The sequence below is a fragment of the Phalacrocorax carbo genome, chromosome 1 (assembly GCF_963921805.1).
Source record: "Phalacrocorax carbo chromosome 1, bPhaCar2.1, whole genome shotgun sequence".
NCBI classification, from domain to species: Eukaryota; Metazoa; Chordata; class Aves; order Suliformes; family Phalacrocoracidae; genus Phalacrocorax; species Phalacrocorax carbo.
Genome location: NC_087513.1, coordinates 5,132,373 through 5,148,619, shown reverse-complemented (window position 1 = coordinate 5,148,619; position 16,247 = coordinate 5,132,373). Strand labels below are relative to the sequence as shown.

The 16,247-nt window shown below is 47.4% G+C and overlaps 2 protein-coding genes across 4 annotated transcripts in view; one reads left to right on the top strand and one right to left on the bottom strand.

Annotated features, from left to right (window-relative positions):
• Positions 1 to 2,787, top strand: part of ITIH5 (inter-alpha-trypsin inhibitor heavy chain 5) — a 49,953-nt gene extending 47,166 nt beyond the window's left edge. Inside the window, exon 14 of the mRNA XM_009506547.2 lies at positions 113 to 2,787. Within this exon, the coding sequence (XP_009504842.2) occupies positions 113 to 411 (299 nt within the window). The 3' untranslated portion in view covers positions 412 to 2,787. The remainder of the gene's footprint in view (positions 1 to 112) is intronic.
• Positions 2,788 to 5,047: 2,260 nt separating this feature from the next.
• LOC104046570 (store-operated calcium entry regulator STIMATE) overlaps positions 5,048 to 16,247 on the bottom strand; it is a 37,376-nt gene continuing 26,176 nt past the window's right edge. For 2 of the 3 annotated variants that reach the window (XM_064442624.1, XM_064442632.1), the window contains exons 5-9: positions 14,721 to 14,833; positions 13,532 to 13,615; positions 12,347 to 12,463; positions 6,354 to 6,482; positions 5,048 to 5,703 (exon numbers count right to left, since the gene is read on the bottom strand). In XM_064442624.1, the coding sequence (XP_064298694.1) occupies positions 5,590 to 5,703; positions 6,354 to 6,482; positions 12,347 to 12,463; positions 13,532 to 13,615; positions 14,721 to 14,833 (557 nt within the window). In that variant the 3' untranslated portion in view covers positions 5,048 to 5,589. The remainder of the gene's footprint in view (positions 5,704 to 6,353; positions 6,483 to 12,346; positions 12,464 to 13,531; positions 13,616 to 14,720; positions 14,834 to 16,247) is intronic. The other variant, XM_064442639.1, reaches the window with a different exon arrangement.

Here is a 16,247-nt window from a genome sequence, read left to right as displayed (position 1 = left end):
CAGCCCTTTACAACCCCATATGCTAAGAATCCTCAGAAAAAACCCAAACCCAACAACTTATAAACAGGCACAAAAGAGCCAGTCACAGAGTCTATTTTATCTTGCCTTGCAGGTCAGTTCTTGAACCATGAAGTTAAACTCCTTCAGGAATCTCTAAACACAAGTCATCAGCAGGTTGGTCAGAACCAGACTGAAGCATTAAAGCCAAACCCTACAACGACCCTGAAAGTGAAGGGAAGGCTCATTCCTGTTGTGTGGAAGCAGAGGAGGATCTACAACGGCCAGCAGGAAGTTGACTGCTGGTTTGCCAAAAACAATGCAGACAAACTGATCGATGGAAACTATAAAGACTATCTGGCTTCTCATCCTTTTGACACAGGGACCAGCTTTGGGACGATTAACAGCCTTTAACACCAATCTTAGCAACGCATCGCAGCAGCGTGTGTGACAGCGGTTCCCTTCTGAAGCCTCTAGAGCTAGGCAACTTATATTTCTTTACTTTTTGGTGCCAAAGAAACCAAGGCTTTTTGCCCTTGGAAATCAGCTGTCTCTCTTTCATGCTAGATGAACATCATTCATCAAATTCCCAAAGACAAGGAGGTTTGTGGGGAAGGGCTGAGGACACGGTTAAAGGTGTGACTGGTGCTCTCCCAGTGGGGAGGGAGGGAGAAATGGGCCAGCACACATCTCAAGCAGTACAGAGAGGTGCTGGCCTTAAAATAAACCCATGCAGGGATCTGTGCAATACTCCCAGGAGCTGATGAGTCACCCAGCAAGAGGCACACATCATACAGCACAGCACCTATCTAGAGAGACAACCTTGGGTGACGCACCTTGCAAAGCAGTGACTTGGAGCACCTGCTCCAACCATAGTCCCTGGGCAAAAAGAGAGAGAGGGGAGAGGTGGGTGGATATTCATCTGCAGTGACCCATTAGCATCAAAGAGGTAACAAAGAAATCAAAACCTTAAATCAACAGGCCGCAAGAAGGTATTGCTTTCTCAGTTATTGGGATGGGGTCTGGATTTGCCACTAAGCATGATGTTCCCCGAACCACTACAGACCCTTAAAACAGTGGTGAAAACCTTCGTGTTGTTTATTGCTGTCTCTCTGCACAGGCTGCATGCTTAAAAGGCACTTCTGATCTTCAGCAGCAACAGGAGTGGTGCAGGCTCTCATTCCACGCAGCATCTCATTTAAATAACATTGCAGGTTTAGTGATTTCTTGAGTCTTAACTCCCTCAGAAACAAAGTTCCACTGTGAGCTTCCAACAGACCTGCCACCTCCTTGAGCAGGCATCACTTCTGCTTAGCAGAGATTTAAATTCTCTAAAGGATGACGAGCCAGCACCTGGGATAGCTTACGACCTTAGAAATCAGCCTCTTGAATTTAGACTAGACATATATAGCTGCTTTTTTAATCATGGAGGAAGTCTTTATTTACTCCAAATTGTCAAAAACTTTTCATCCCAATTTCCCTGGCTCCTTCTCCTTCCCTACACTACAGGAGTCCATACACAGCAGGGGGTTACAGAAGGGTCTGCCAGCCACACCCACTGCAGGTGGTCTGCTGCTCTGCAGAGAAACCTCTCAACCCAAACTGCAAGGCTGCAGTCTATTTTAAAGTGAGGCACCACTGAATAATGCTATAGCTCAGCCACAGGGGAGTTTGTTTAGCAGAGAGCTTGGCCAAAGAGGACTTTGACAACCTCAAAGACATTTCCATGGCAAGGCCAAATTGAGCTCATACTCTGCCTTTCCAGAACTGAAAGGAGGAGGGTGGGCGTGGAAGCAGCTCCAGGAGCTAAATAATATCCATGTGTTAGGAGAAAACAGAGTTGCCAGAAACCTACAGAAAAATGTTCAATCTTGACTGATTTTCTGCATATTTAAAAATTAAATCATATTGTTGCTGTAGGAGCTCCAGCTGCTGGGGATGGAGTGGTGGTTTTCCAGTTGCTTGATCATCAAGTTAGTACTCCTAGAACTGTGGCAGCAGAGCAGGTAGTGAGCATGGTTACTTATTCACACCATGCACTGAGGGGAAGAAGGAAACAGCTGAAAGCAACCAGCTAGATTTAATTGCACTCTGGAAGGGCCTTACAGAGAGCTCAGTTAGTGCAAAACTCATGCCAAGGCTCATGCTTTGGAACTAAACATAAAGACAAAACTACTGCTTGGGGCCCAGCTATCTTGAGAAACTGCTCTCCTGCAAGGGAGAACCAAAGACGAGACCTTCAGCACAGGCCTGAGCATGCAATAACCCAAGATGCTAATGCTCATGGCCAGGAATAAGATGAGAAAAAAGCATCTGTGAAGTTGACTTCTCCACCCAAGCAGACAGTAGGAGGCTCACCCAGCCCACACCCAAACACCCTCCTATTTCCCTAGCACAGGGTGAACAAGACAGTGGCAGTGAACTTCTAGACAGTCCAGGGTTTGGCAGGTGTCTTCTTCATACTGTCATTACTGAAAGGGATTTCTTTGAAATCTTCACTCTCCTTCCACATTTTGCTGTTCAAGTGTATTGCTAAGGGGAGCGATTGGCTTAGGCTCTCCTCTCATCTCTCCTGTATATAGATATGTATATACACACACATGTTGCTAATGCTTCAGGTGCATCATTACTCTTCCTCCTCCTCCAGCCAAGAAAACATTTTTCTTTTAAGGCCTGAAAACAACAATGATCATGTCCAACTTCCCAACCACATGAAGCACCTGGAGCAATATACTCAAGTTCTTGTTAAGGCTCCAGTTATCCATTTCACAATAAATATTTTACAGTGAACACTGCAGTGAAGCTTTCCTTTGGCAAAGATAAAATGAGCTTTGAAGCCAAGGTTATGTATGTTTTACGCTGCTGGACAAAATCATATTACCAGATGGCTGAAAGAACCATTCACGAGGTAACAATAGGTTAGGAACTAAAGTAATTTCAGCAGAAAATTAAAGGTCAATGATATTCTTCAGCCTCTAGACACCTGGTAGGGAGCAAGAAGTGTGTTATGCGAACAGACCCCGGGGTCTACTCCCACAGAAAACCTGAGAATTTAACCAAAGAGTAATACAGTAGCACAGGACATGGGGAACCAGAGCTTGCGCTCCTGCTGCCTCAAGAGCAGCAAAAGCAAAGGCAGGTCATGGACTGTAAACTTCAGCTTTCCCTGTCTATAAGGGGGCATCACAACACTTCCCTCTCTCAGAAAGAGATTGTGTCCAGGCTTGGTCCTCACGGCCCTTTGTCGTAGCACAGAGATGTCCCGGGAGGTGCACTGCAACAGCTGCAGGTACAAGCACACACTTGTTCTCATCTCTGAGAGTGTCACAGAGCACTTGGTTTTGCCGTGATATGGTTAAAGATTGCAAGCTGCTCAGATAGCCCAGGAATGTGGGCTGAGCAATCACTTTGGAGACCAGTGGAAATGATTGCACACCGCCGTTTCAGACAAGGGAACAGGACTCCTGAATTTAGGGTTGCTGAAACAGCACTAGGCTACACAACGCTTGAGAGGGATAACCTTCCTCCACATTATACTTGCCCTCCTACAGCAAGCCCTCTCAGCCAGCCTCAACTGAGGGCAAGAATGAAGATCATGACGCTCACCTTCCATTTTAGGACAAGGACTTTGCTGTGCCTATGTTTGCGCTCTTCACATACTGCAGCATTGCACTGTGCAGCCCTATAGCAAGGACAACACCCAAAATATCAGTACGGCTCAAAATAGGGAGCAAGTTTCTAATAAGGAATCTGTATTAACCTTTTTTTGGTCAAGACTTTAAAGAGCACAGGAGTTATTCCAGCCCCTACCAGCACAGAACTCTGCCAGACAAGCAGAAGTTGCATTGTGACACTGATTTCACTAGGCATTTATAAATGATCTGTTCAGAGAGCTGTGTTCCAAAAGCCATTGGATGTGCCAGCACAAGTAGGATTTTGACCCTTCATTAAGTAAGGAAAAAACAAAAAAGTACTTAATTTACAGAGATACAGTACACGGCTGCGCAGCTGCAAGTGTAGCCAAGCATGCCTAGTTCACTAAGGAACATGCAAGACACTGATTTGCATCTAATGCTTCTAAACTATTTGAATTTAGGGGGAAAAAAAACAAACCACAAAACCAAGAAAAACTTCATACGCTCTCAGCTCAGCTTTTAGAAGTCTAAATCCATATAAGTTAGAAAATCCAAATCCTTTATTTTCTACTCCTGATTAGAGAGTATTTTCTTGGGAAAATAAACGATAACTCCTGCCCAACACTTCCAGGGACTGCCTTGCAACAAGCAAAGCCTGTCTATGGCTCAGCTGGGTCTAACGGTTGGGTTCAGTGGGTCCTGGATCAGGCCCTGCTCTGAGGACTATCCCCCGACCCAGACTCACTGTAGGTCTCATCACAGCTGTGTGTCTGCACCCAGGCTGGGAGCACGTCATGCAGCTGCGCTGTGCTCTCTCTCCCCAGGAGAGCTGCAAAGTGTTTTGCATTTTTGTGTGTTTATAGACTAATAGTGCCTGTTGACAAGAGAGCAAGGGCAAAGCCCTGCCCTCACACTTGGAGCAAAAGGTGTCAGATCTGGGATGACCCAGGGGTCTTGTCCTGCAGCAGTCCTCCCTGAGGCCATTCCCTTACCCCCAGAAGATCAGGGCTGGTTAGTGGGGCTTCAGTTGACTCTTCAGATCTCATTTTTGAATCAGGTCCTGCAGAGATATTTTTATTTTAAACTAGACAAAAGGAAAGTAGTCAACTTCTAGTTCCCGGTAAATACTCACTTGTAAGAGTGGCAACTGGGATCGGTCTCTGAGTCTGTTCCAGTCTGGAGTCCAGCACAGGCTGATGCTGCTGCATCGGGTCTTTGCACTGAAGGGGCTCATACAGCCCACCTACAGAAACTGGGCACTGGGGCTCAGCTCTTCTTCTGTAGGTTTACTAGCATAGCCCTGCTGCAGAAAGACAATCTGCCCTGTGAGGAACTGGTCAGGAAGGATTTCAACAGATCCCCTTCCTCCCCTTTGGAGCATTAGGGTTTTGCAAAACATTACACACACGAAGGCATTTAATTTATGAAGTGGTTTGGGGTCAAATATTTATTGCATTCCTTATAAAACTGTAAAAAGCATCAGACCCACTGAGACAATCTTCCCAATTCAAGACATTTAAATACATATTGCAAACCAATTCTTTTGAATATTGTGCATATAAAAGTGTCGCAGTTCAGGTAGTACAGGATAGATTCTTTTTTCCTTATTTTCTATTTAAAAAAGCAGACAATCTTTTGATTGCAGACTCTAGCCCTGACAAAGTTACACCCAGCTGGCCAGCCAGGGGAAGTACATATCCATACCCCCAACCTCAACGTGCCTGCGTGTGTACAGGTTAGGGTCAAGCAGGTAAAGCAGATACTGCTCAAGCTTGTACAGGATGCCCAGATACCATCCCAGAGAGACAACTGCAGAAGGATAAGTCTAGAAGAGGCAGGCAAAAGGATCTCTGCAGATCCATAGGGATCGACTAGAATTCCCCACCCTGCCCTTCCTTGGCCAGCTCAAGGATCACAGTGCTACTTCCCTTCCTCCACCTCCCTCGTCTCGGTGCTGTCAGATGACCACTTCATAGCTGGGCTGCTTCATGTTCTGGTTTGTTCCCTGGAGTCCTGGAATATCCTGGTCGCTTTCAGACTGATCAAAATCCATGTCTGGAGAGAGTAACACCTAGAAAGGCAAACAGACAGATGCCAATGGAGTGAAAGTTCTCAGCTCTTCATGACACTGCTTGCTGAAGGGGTCAAGGACACCTTGAGGGGTCTGCTTCAAGATCTAATAATCTCTAGCAGATGGGAAAGGTCTCAAGGTCACTTTGACCATCTCTCCAATGACAGCCAGACAGATCTGGGCACAGACACCATGATGATCTGGCCACCCAACCCCCCGCCCCCACCTCGAGAGGGGAACAGACAGCTAAAAGCTCTGTTCACCGTGGGACAGGACTCACATGGACATGCATGTTCAGGCCAGGCTGCAGCCTCAGTGGAGATTAAAAAATATGTGGCCTAGTTTTTGTACAACAGCTGTACCAAATGTAGACCTTTTCCCAGGCCGCCAGCTGCTTGCTATCTCCAGAGCTCAGCCAGAAGGGCAAGCAGAGCTACAGGATAAGCTTCAGCCATGGCCAGCAAGCTCAGGAGTGGTGCCCTAGCCTGGTAGCATCTTATTTCTACCTGGTGCAGCAGCTCCTGGCTCAGTCAGAACGGTGGGAGCCAAAACAGAGCTCTGACACCTCTCACCGGTACCTCTCTGGGTAAGAAAGCCCACAGTTTTGCTGCATGATCAGAAGGCTGCCCGTGGCCTCCAGGAACACCTACTCTCTCAGTAGCTAACTTCAGACTTGAAGCTACCAACAGGTTCTTTTGAGCTAACTGGCTGCCATCGGCCTGGAGCGTTTGCATGATGCAGACAGAGCCACGCGTGGGGCATCCTCCAAGCCACATCATCTGGAAGAGGAAAAAGGCCGGATTTTACTTGGGCTACGGCTGCACTGACTGCAGAAGAGATGAATCCCCATGCCAGCCAGCAGGCTGGACGGACGAGCAGTGTGCATGAGTAATACTCATGGCTTGACAGATTATTTTGTTTTGCTCAACCCCATCCTACCCCTTCTCCTTATCTCAGACACGTAGCTTTGGGCAAGAGAAGCCCTACTGTCATTACCCCTCACAGCAGGTACCTCTAAGCACAGCTGAAGTGCCATCAACCCTTGTGCTACAGCTTGCGTCTTGCCCAGCAGTACTCAGGGTCTCAGTCGAATCACGGGGTTTCTGTTAAACACTAGTCATCAACATCAGAAGCCTGGCCATGTCCTTGGCACCTCAGCCCCCAACTCTAGAGGGGCACAAGCCTAACAGCACAGTCAAGGCCTCCAGTTTTACTTCCCTAGATTTGCAGTGCCAGCAGCCCTTTCCCCCTCTTCCACTTGCCCATTAAAGAACCAAACAGCATCATTAGCTCATGACTGATGCAGGGACAAGGGGCACTTACCACAACCACCCCCACAGCTTCCTCCAGCAAGGTAGCACAGACTTCCCACCCAAGCCCCGGCCCTATCTGACCCCACTTTGCTCCAAAGGCTGAACCAATGTACTGTGAAGCCTCCCTGTGCCTGACTCACATCAGCCTTCCAGCTCAAAGGCACACGCCAAGGGATGGTGCGTGGGACTTCAGCCAAGCACGTTCACTCGCAGTGCACCCCCAGCAGCTCAGCCAGTCCTAGAGCCTGGGCAACACCAGGAGCATGGGGGAATTAGTCTTATCCGTGGCTATCTCCAGGCACAGCTGTGAAATAACATGCCCTCCACTTGTTAGCACTTAGGCAGCGCCACCAGGCCAGTCACCACAGCAACAAAACAACGAACCAGGAAAAACAAACTGCAGTGAGTCAATGACTTCAAAGGAGCAGAAGAGCCGCAGGGAAAGATTCCCTCCCCTCCCTCACGCACCCTCCAGCCCCTCCATCTGATGTTGTTATCTTCACAGCAGCACATCAGACACTCAAAGGATAGCAGTAGGTCAGATTAAGCTCTTGTGTCCCCCCCCATTGGTCTCAAGGAATTTTATTTTTTTTTGCTTCTAACACACACTGGAAAGTTTTCACCTCTTCCAAGCAAGTACTTCCTCTGCTTAACATATTAATATTGTGATGCTGTTGAACCTGAAAAAAATGAGTGGATAATTAGTCACACTCAGCATTATAAACTCACTGAACTCTGACAGGCTGCAACAGGCTAATTTTGGGGCCTAATGAACTGGTAATTTCAGTGGGTTTCAGCTGCAAACTCAGATCCTGTTGCAGCCAGGCATGGCTGACTGAGCAGGCACTAAGTGTTGTGCACCCAGACCCATTCAGGCTGCTACCTGCCCACCATACCACTTGTATGAAGCTGCTCGAGCCAACAGTCTCCCAGTAACCTTTCTGTGATTCCTCAGGGAGCTTCATCACAAGGCAGCACCTCATTGCTATGACAGTCACGGGACAAACCCTCAGATATGTTTTTTTCAAGCCAAACTCCAGTTTGGGAGTTTTCAGCACAACTTGGACAAGGCGCTTCCCCTGCAGATGCATCCAGGTCAGGATCACAGTGGGTTGGTGGCACAGCTGGGAATGGACCACATTTTCCTAGTCCCAGGACAATGTGCTACTGTCTCACTCAGCAGTCCTCAAATACTTCATGCATTCCTCACTGCACCGGGAGGCCAGCAGCTTGCAAAACAACATGGGTCACGCTACCGAAACAGGGCTGCCCATGTGCTCTGCCAACCCCTCCTGTCTGGGGGAAGAGGCTGCCTAGTGGTTTGGTGCTCCATCGAAGCATACCCTTCAGATAACCAAGCCATCTCAGTGGCAGAGAGAGAGATTGCGCAGACAGATGGGAACCATGACACAGGTTGTAAAACAAAGCTCTGGGGCCATTTCCCCGCTAGCAGTGGAAACCCCTTTGCCTAAAGCTCCACCAGCTTGGTGTAGAGGTGGGAACTACCCTACTGTCCTCCTGCATCTGGGCTTAGATGAGATCCTAATGAGTCAGTAGGGTGGGAAAGTCTCCTTCCAGATGCACCTTTGTGCCCACCTTCATTTAGCTTCCCCATAAGGGCCAGGACACTTAGCTCACCTTGAGCTTCAGCTATTAAAAAAAATCAGCTCAGCTAAGCAACTAGCAAATCAAACTCCTTCTTAGAGTATTCCTCAATACTTAAAAGCAAGAAGTGTAGGTATTGGCATTCATGAGCATCTTCAGTCTAGGGATTTGCCAAGTCACAGCTCCTATGAAGGGAACAGGGGTAGGTGCTGAACTCTGTGCCGACCAAAGGCAGGTCCCCATGTAGTGTATTAGCTTTCCTCCCAAGCTTAAACTAGCCTCTAGTTTCACCCTAATGGTTCTCACAGCTACCACCATTATAAGACCAAAGTTTGCTTTAAGGCTTATCGCTGAAAATGTAAGCCTTCAGAAAAGGAGCAGAAACTCAACACACCACTCTTGGGGAAAAAAAAAACTAGAAACAAGTTCAAAAAAAGATCAAATAAAACATTGTTAAAACTGAGTTGTTTTCCTGAGTGGAGGAAACAAATCACTGATAAGATCTAAAGTTTACTGGCACCTGCAAGGGCAAGGGAAGAGAGACTCAGGTCAAGGGCAGGACACACACAAACCAGAAATAAGGGCCACGCAGATGAACACATTTCCCAGCCTGTATAGCACTGGATTCAGACTGGCGCCCTTGAAAGATCTCTTTCCATCCCATGAGAGGTCAAAAAAAAAAAGACTGGGTGAAGATTTACCAAGGCAGGGCACAAGTCCGAAACAACAGAAAGCTTTAAGACTGACTTGGAAGGAATGGTGAAATTCTTCCAGCCATAAGAGTGGGTTTGCCCCTTTCAGAGTTTCAGTGTAAAAGAAGTTCAGCAGTTGCTCCATTACAGGCAGGGGCCCTTCGTCACATCTGTGGCTCACCAGAAGAGCCTTAAATCCCCAAGAGACCGCCAGTTCTTTGGTCTACACTGCAGCCATGGAGTCAGTAGGTGACACCAGTAGCAGGACTGCTGGTTGCTGGGTTTCTTCTTGCTCCCCTGCTGGTCTACCAAGCCAAGGACAGAGCCAAGTTTTCCTGCTATTCCCTATAGAAAATACTGAGTGTGGGATTTTAACAGGTTAACTCCAGCCCACCCTTTCCATTCTCCTTCCTTTCTCCCCTTCCTTTTCCAAACACAAACTGCTAGTTTGAGTGAAAATAATGACACTCTTTATTGGCAAGATAGGCAGAGGGTTGAAATTCAAGAAGGCAGCATGATGGGGAGCTGTTGGCGCCTGCTGCCAGACAGCCCTGATGAACCCTGATAAACTGTGGGACACATTAGCCTCAGCCAGCTCTGCCCTGTACAGAAATGCTTCTCAGCTTCCCTCCCTCCCCATGGGGCAGCAGGAAGGGAAGAAATTCCTCCGCCTGAACAGGTTATTAGTAGCAAGAAACGCAGCAAATCCTAATTTTCTGTTTTTGAGCCTAAATTCCAACAAATCCAGCTGTCAGGCCCAGCCAGCCAACATTATCTTTAATTCATAGCCTAAGAAGTTGACACATCAAGCAGAAGCCTATGGCTATACCTCAAGGCCCAGTGCCAAGAGAGAGAGTTGGAAAAGCAGGTCACCCGCTTCTGTATTTCTTCATTAGCTGCCTTTGCTGCCCAAACTATTTGTAGGGCCAGGGGCACAGGAACATGTCTGAGCAGAAAGGAGGCAGTTCCTGTAGACTGGTCCAGGTCCCCTTGGTAGCTCCACTGCAGTGATGGATCAGAGGGTTTCAAGATGGACAGATGACCTTCACATTGAAGGTCTCAGCAAAAATTATCTGAGAAAAAGTCAAGTACTTGGAAGACAGAAGAAGCCTTTGACAACAAGAGTCAGACTGCGGGAGTCCAGTTTCCACCACTTGAAACAACCTGTCTAGTTTTGCTACCAGGAAAGCCTTTCCTAGCTTCTGGAGATTAATAGATATCTTCCCTTCAGATTATCCAAAACTGAGCTAAAGTCCAAAAAACACTTGCCCCACCTTAAGCAGTACAAGGTCAAGAATCTGTTCCATTTCTATGGAAAACACACTAACCATGATACACCACCTGTGTATCCAAAACAGCAAAGCATCTATAAGACTAAACGCTCCAAGTGTAGGTTTGAAAGGCCAGAAAGAAGGTTGGCGTCTCAACTAGAGATGCCACCTCCTCACCCTTGTTTCTGAGCCGGTGTAATTTTAACCAGTCTTAAATGTTCAAGAGCACACCAACAGATCCAGTCAGTAAGGCAGATCTTCACCGCCACTTCTACAGTTGGAGCAGATCTCCAACCTAGCTCTTTCAAGGAAGTACCACTCTTGAACATCACTCACTACTAAGAAACCAGGGCTGTGCAATAACCAGGACGACGTTCATGCTCAGAGTTAATCCACCTTCCCATCCTGGGTACGAGTTCTTAGCTTCAGGGCACAACTATCAAGACCTACTGGTACTGCCCAGCTCAGGCCTCTCGTACCTCCTCTCTCCAAAACAATAAAAGATTTCTCGAGGGTGCCCTCACCACACACATCACTCGGGAAACTCACGGCGGCACGCTGTTTGTGTGTTTCTGGAGACCTCGCCAAGCTACAACTGTTTATCTGGAGGCCGGGCCAGGAGGAGTGACTCAGTTGTCTCAACAGCTGCTCACATCTGCCTGCCCTCCCTGCCAGAGGGAGAAGGTCTCCAACACAGCAACCCCTTGAGCGGCGGCCGCCTCCCCACTGCACCCTTGAGCCGTGGAAGCCATGGCTGCTGTGCAGACTGCCAAGCACGCTGTTAAATGTTATTACCTCTGCGTGTGTTGCAATATCACCAATAAATGGGCATCCCACCCGTCATCAAAAGAGCAGGGTTACTCTTTGTAAAAGAGCTCTCAGAAAGCAAGAGCTATTTCTGTTCATCCTTAATTCCTCAGCAGAAGCTACTCCAGGAGCCAGCCTGTGACTGCCAAAAGCTATCTTATCTTAGTGAGTCTCGCCAGTGAACTGCAGGATATATCAGCAGTCATACACAAAGCACTTTGAAACAGTGTCTGGGTGCAAGGGAAGGAAGGGAATTCAACCCAGTGACTCAGGTCATGGTCTGTGCCCAAAAGCTGATGAGAAGAACAGACACCACCTGCCTGGCAAACCATGTGTCATTAAGAACAAAGTCTGCTGGGGCTGGAGCACCTCCTCCCCCCAGTAACTTAGGTGTCAAGCTCAGACTACAAAAAAAAAATAATTACAGGTTCCTACTAAGCTAAGGGGCCATCATCAGGCTGAAAATGTACCAAATGCTGACAAAAACAGAATTCCCAGCTAGGCCTTGTCCTCTAAAAAAAGGATGCTATCAGTTACTGTCAGGAAAGCAACCTCTTCTAAGCTAAGATTAATTACAATTAAAAATGGGAAAATTGAGAGAAGCAGTGCAGAGGTACCCGCCAGCTTCAGCCTGCCACTCCAACAGGCCCACACAGGTTAGCGCAAAAGTTAACTCATTCCTCGCAAGATACTGTCATCATTTAGGGCAGTATTTCAGCAATGCTTGGTGGGCTGTAATATTGCTCTTTGTTAGACAGGGCCAGATCATCCCAGAAAACATCCCTCTGACATCAGCTATAAGTATGGAAAGTCGGTTTGACCTAGCAGGGTCAATCACATGCACGAAGCATCAGCCTAGGCACCTTGATGGTATGTTGCGTGATTGTTGTGAAGCACGCAGACCATGCCACACGCTTTCAGTTTGGTCTCAAACACAGGGCATCCTTGGTCTTACCTGAGATTCCCCAGTCCTCCTAGTCCGAGGAGTTTCTATGGATCCATTGATGTCCAGGGTGTTCTTCTGTTTATATTTCCTCATGATCAAGCTATCCACAACCCAGAACATAATGGCCTTGGGAAGAAAGAAGTTGCATGAACAGATTGCAGAGACCAAAATATAAAGTCATTCTTCTCCTTCTGGTTTCTCCAGATGTCCAGCCTTGATCAACCTAATTTAATATCTAAAGTAACCCTGCATCAAGTGCATCCATGGGGGTGGATGAGCCAAGTTCCTGAGATCCTTTTCCACATAGATCCTATTGACTCCATAGTTGTTGAAGACCCAGTGAAGGAAAAAAATCAGACCAAAAAACCCCCACCACCATGACAGGACAACTATCCATCAGGAAATGACCATTGAACCAAGCCCCACCCCAGGTTTACCTGCTCTGTCTGCATCAGTCACTGGTCAGTTATTTGAGAACCAGAGTTTGCTTTCAAATAAGGAAATGCAGCCTGGGCTGGGGAGAGAGGCCGGTAGCACAGGCAGGTAAACCCAGCTTTGCCAACGCTGCATCCATTGCAATGCTCGTGGCACAAACTGAAAGAGCTCAACTCACTCCTTGTCCAGGGGGGATCTGAATATTAACATCTTGTTCTCACTTCCCATCTTAGCAGGAACTAAGCAGCAGGTCAAGGATTACCCAGAATCAGGGGAACCAGGAAAAAGCTGAGCTTTAAAGAGATCTTTGCAAAACTAGTTTGGCCAAACCAATAGTTCTGGGTAACCTGAACACCTTGCCTTGCTGTAAACACAAACTGAAGTCTAGCCAAATGGCTAGATCGGCAGGTTGCCAGAGGTCACCACTGACAAGCCATCCTACAGGAACTTACAGGGCTTTGAGGCATCCCCATGCCAAGATGCAGCCCTCGGCTAATGAGCCCCATTCTTCAAAGAGTCAGCCACCCTGCAGCTTGGCCAAGGGAGCAGGAATTAGGAACAGAGACCATGGCAGGGCAGTAGTGACATGTTTGTGTACTCATGACAACAAGTACATTTGTTTCCACTCCCCTCCACCCTGTCCCAGCCACTTCAATTACTCAAGGCTGCCCCAAGCCAGTTCCTGCATATGCTTCCCGTTGAGGAGGGCACCGTCATTTCCAAGCCTCCCCACCCAGTGCTTGCAGAGGCATCACTTACATTGACTATAAAAGGCACAACAAACATGACCAGGACAAGCTCCAGCTGGGGGTTTGCGATGTAACCCAGGAGGATCTGCTGAAGCTGCAGAGGAGAAAACATTTCGAAGTATTACTTGAACAGCTCTGTTGTGAGATCTTTGCTGCAAACTGGTTGCCTTCTTACACCAGCAGTCTCCCAGCTAGGGCTCTGCTGCCTCTGCTTTAACCCGGCCCTTAGAAAGGCTGCATGGGCTACTCCTTTAGCCCCGCTGCCAAACACAGGATTTTGTACAATCAAGAAGTAAGTGCTTCTAGTCTTTCAGTTCAACTACCCAAGACAACCAGCGGGACTTTCCTCAGCTCCTTGGAGCCTAGCTGCAAAATAAGGACACCAGCCATGCGTGGTAAGTGCAGAGAGGAATCCAGCGGCATCTCCAGATCTCGCAGTTTGTGCTGCTGAACAGCATGTTTGTGTCCAAGGCAGCACTGTAGCCTACTGAGTTAGGACAAGCCCTTAACAGGAACAGACAAGTGCTCCCAGATGGCTGTAAATAACTCCTCAGTGAAGTCACATCATCCTTTGAGGTACGGGACACCACGTGTAAATGCACTCAGTACCGAGTTACCCATCAACACCCAGAATTGGGTTTTATACCCATCATACCTACCTGCCACCAGGTATGTGGCTACAATTGCCGCAGGATTATTATTTTTTCTTTTTTAACAGAGAAACTCACGATCAACACAATTACCATTGAGTGAGCTAGCATACAGAAGCAGTCAGGGGAGGGGAAGGACAGCATCCTACAGGGATAGTTCTTTCCAGATTAACCTCCAAGAGTCCCCCTAATTTAGGCAGGGGATCATGAAACAGCAACATGAACTGACTTCACAAGATAATGTAGAAATCCTCTAGCAGAACTGAAGCAGCTCAGCTTCCAGCCCAGCCCATTTTATGTTTCCAAGGATGGAAAAGAAAGTTAAAGCAGCATCTTATTCCACTCGCTTTTGACAAGAGAATGTACCAAAAGCCAAACTGTTATGAAAGTCCTGTTTCCGCAAACTTAAGTAACAGCTAATGATTACAGAGAGACGTCAACTAGTCATAGGGATTAAAGACCATGATGATGGGGACCACTAATAAGGCAAAGCTGACAAGAAACAAGCCACAACAGCTGTGGCTAGAAAAATACAGCTCAGGAGCTTACCTTTGTCCAACCAGGGATAAGCAGGACTAGGCTAATCACAGTCTTCTCGAAAACCATTATCAGCAAGTAGAGGATACACTGGCCAATCCAGGCAGCAGCTTGTGGAGGGTCACCTGGGAAAACAGCATACTAAATCTGAGACAGAGGAGGAAACAGCCTTGCAGGAAAGTTGCCTCATGCTTGATACCTGAGCTGGTTAGAGGGACAGGGAAGTGTTTCCATACTGCAAGTTTTGCAGCAAGACAAATACTCAATACTGAACTTAAACTTCACAGAGGTATTTTCTATCTATAGCTGTAGGAGCACATGCCTGGGATAGAAAGGTTTGGGGTCTCTGCTGAGTCTACAAGTCATTACTCCATGGAAGATCAAAACATACCAAGATCTAAGCTCAAAACTTTCCAGTTAAAAAAACCCAAAAAACAACAAAACAACAACAGAAAAAACAAATGTAAATCTGACTTATATTAGAGAAAATTTAGCAGAGTTGCATTCCTTACTAATTGCAGCTCATTTTACATCTTTGCAAACTGATGTAGAGAAATAAGCGCAGAAAGGCAAAAGTGCACCCACTTCCATTTGTGCAGGCTCCCTTTATCAGGGCAGCTGTTTGTTTTCCATACTGCAGTTGTGCTGTTGAACTGAACGGGGCTATAAGTAAGAGAGCCCCCCCTCATGAGACAGGGCGTACACCGCTACCCCCACCGGCCTTTTGTTCTAGAAGCTGATACTCTTTTTCTACTCCTTTTAGGGCTGATTCTGAAAAGGAGACGGCAACTAACCAGGCCTCTGGTTAATTCGAAGGGCAAGCAAGTAACAAATTTGAGACACCACTCAAAAAGCCTTTCCTACCTACTCAGCAGATGCTAACACTATGTATTTATCTGCCTCCTGTCCCGCTCTCCATTCTACCAACCTGCCTCTGAAATCCACCACCAAAACCCTTCTTGCCTTGCACCTCCTTCCCCATTGCCTGTCATTCCTAGATCAATAACTTTACTGGAGCAAAACTCTTACAAATGTCTTACAAGGCAGGCGGCTTCTGTAAAAGGGGAGAGAGATACAGCTCTGGCTCTGCCTGAAGACCTGAAATTCCCCACTTTTACCCAGCAACCCCAGCAGTCGCCAACACTCCTGGGCTCGCAAGGGCCACAGCCCAGTAATTTCACAAGTGCATAGTGGAAAAGCCATTCCTGATAACCCCAAGAAGACTGCATCAGCTTCTGTGAATCTTGGTTCGGTTAACAAATACGCTCTCCTCCCCTTGGGGAGGATACACAGCTGTGGAGACGCATGTTTCCCCTCTCCTTCAAGCACTGATGGGCACTGCCAGTATCCTCCCCATGGAGTTGAGCTACTTTGGGCTGGATGGATACAGGGATTTCAGGGGAGGAAGCCCTGCTCGTGCAAGAGGGCAAGTATCCCATCTCCTCAAAGCACAGACCACTAAAATCCTTCATATAGGGAAAGCTTGAAAGCTCAGAAATCTCAGCATCCTACTCAAATGGCTCCTTACAAGCCTGCGTT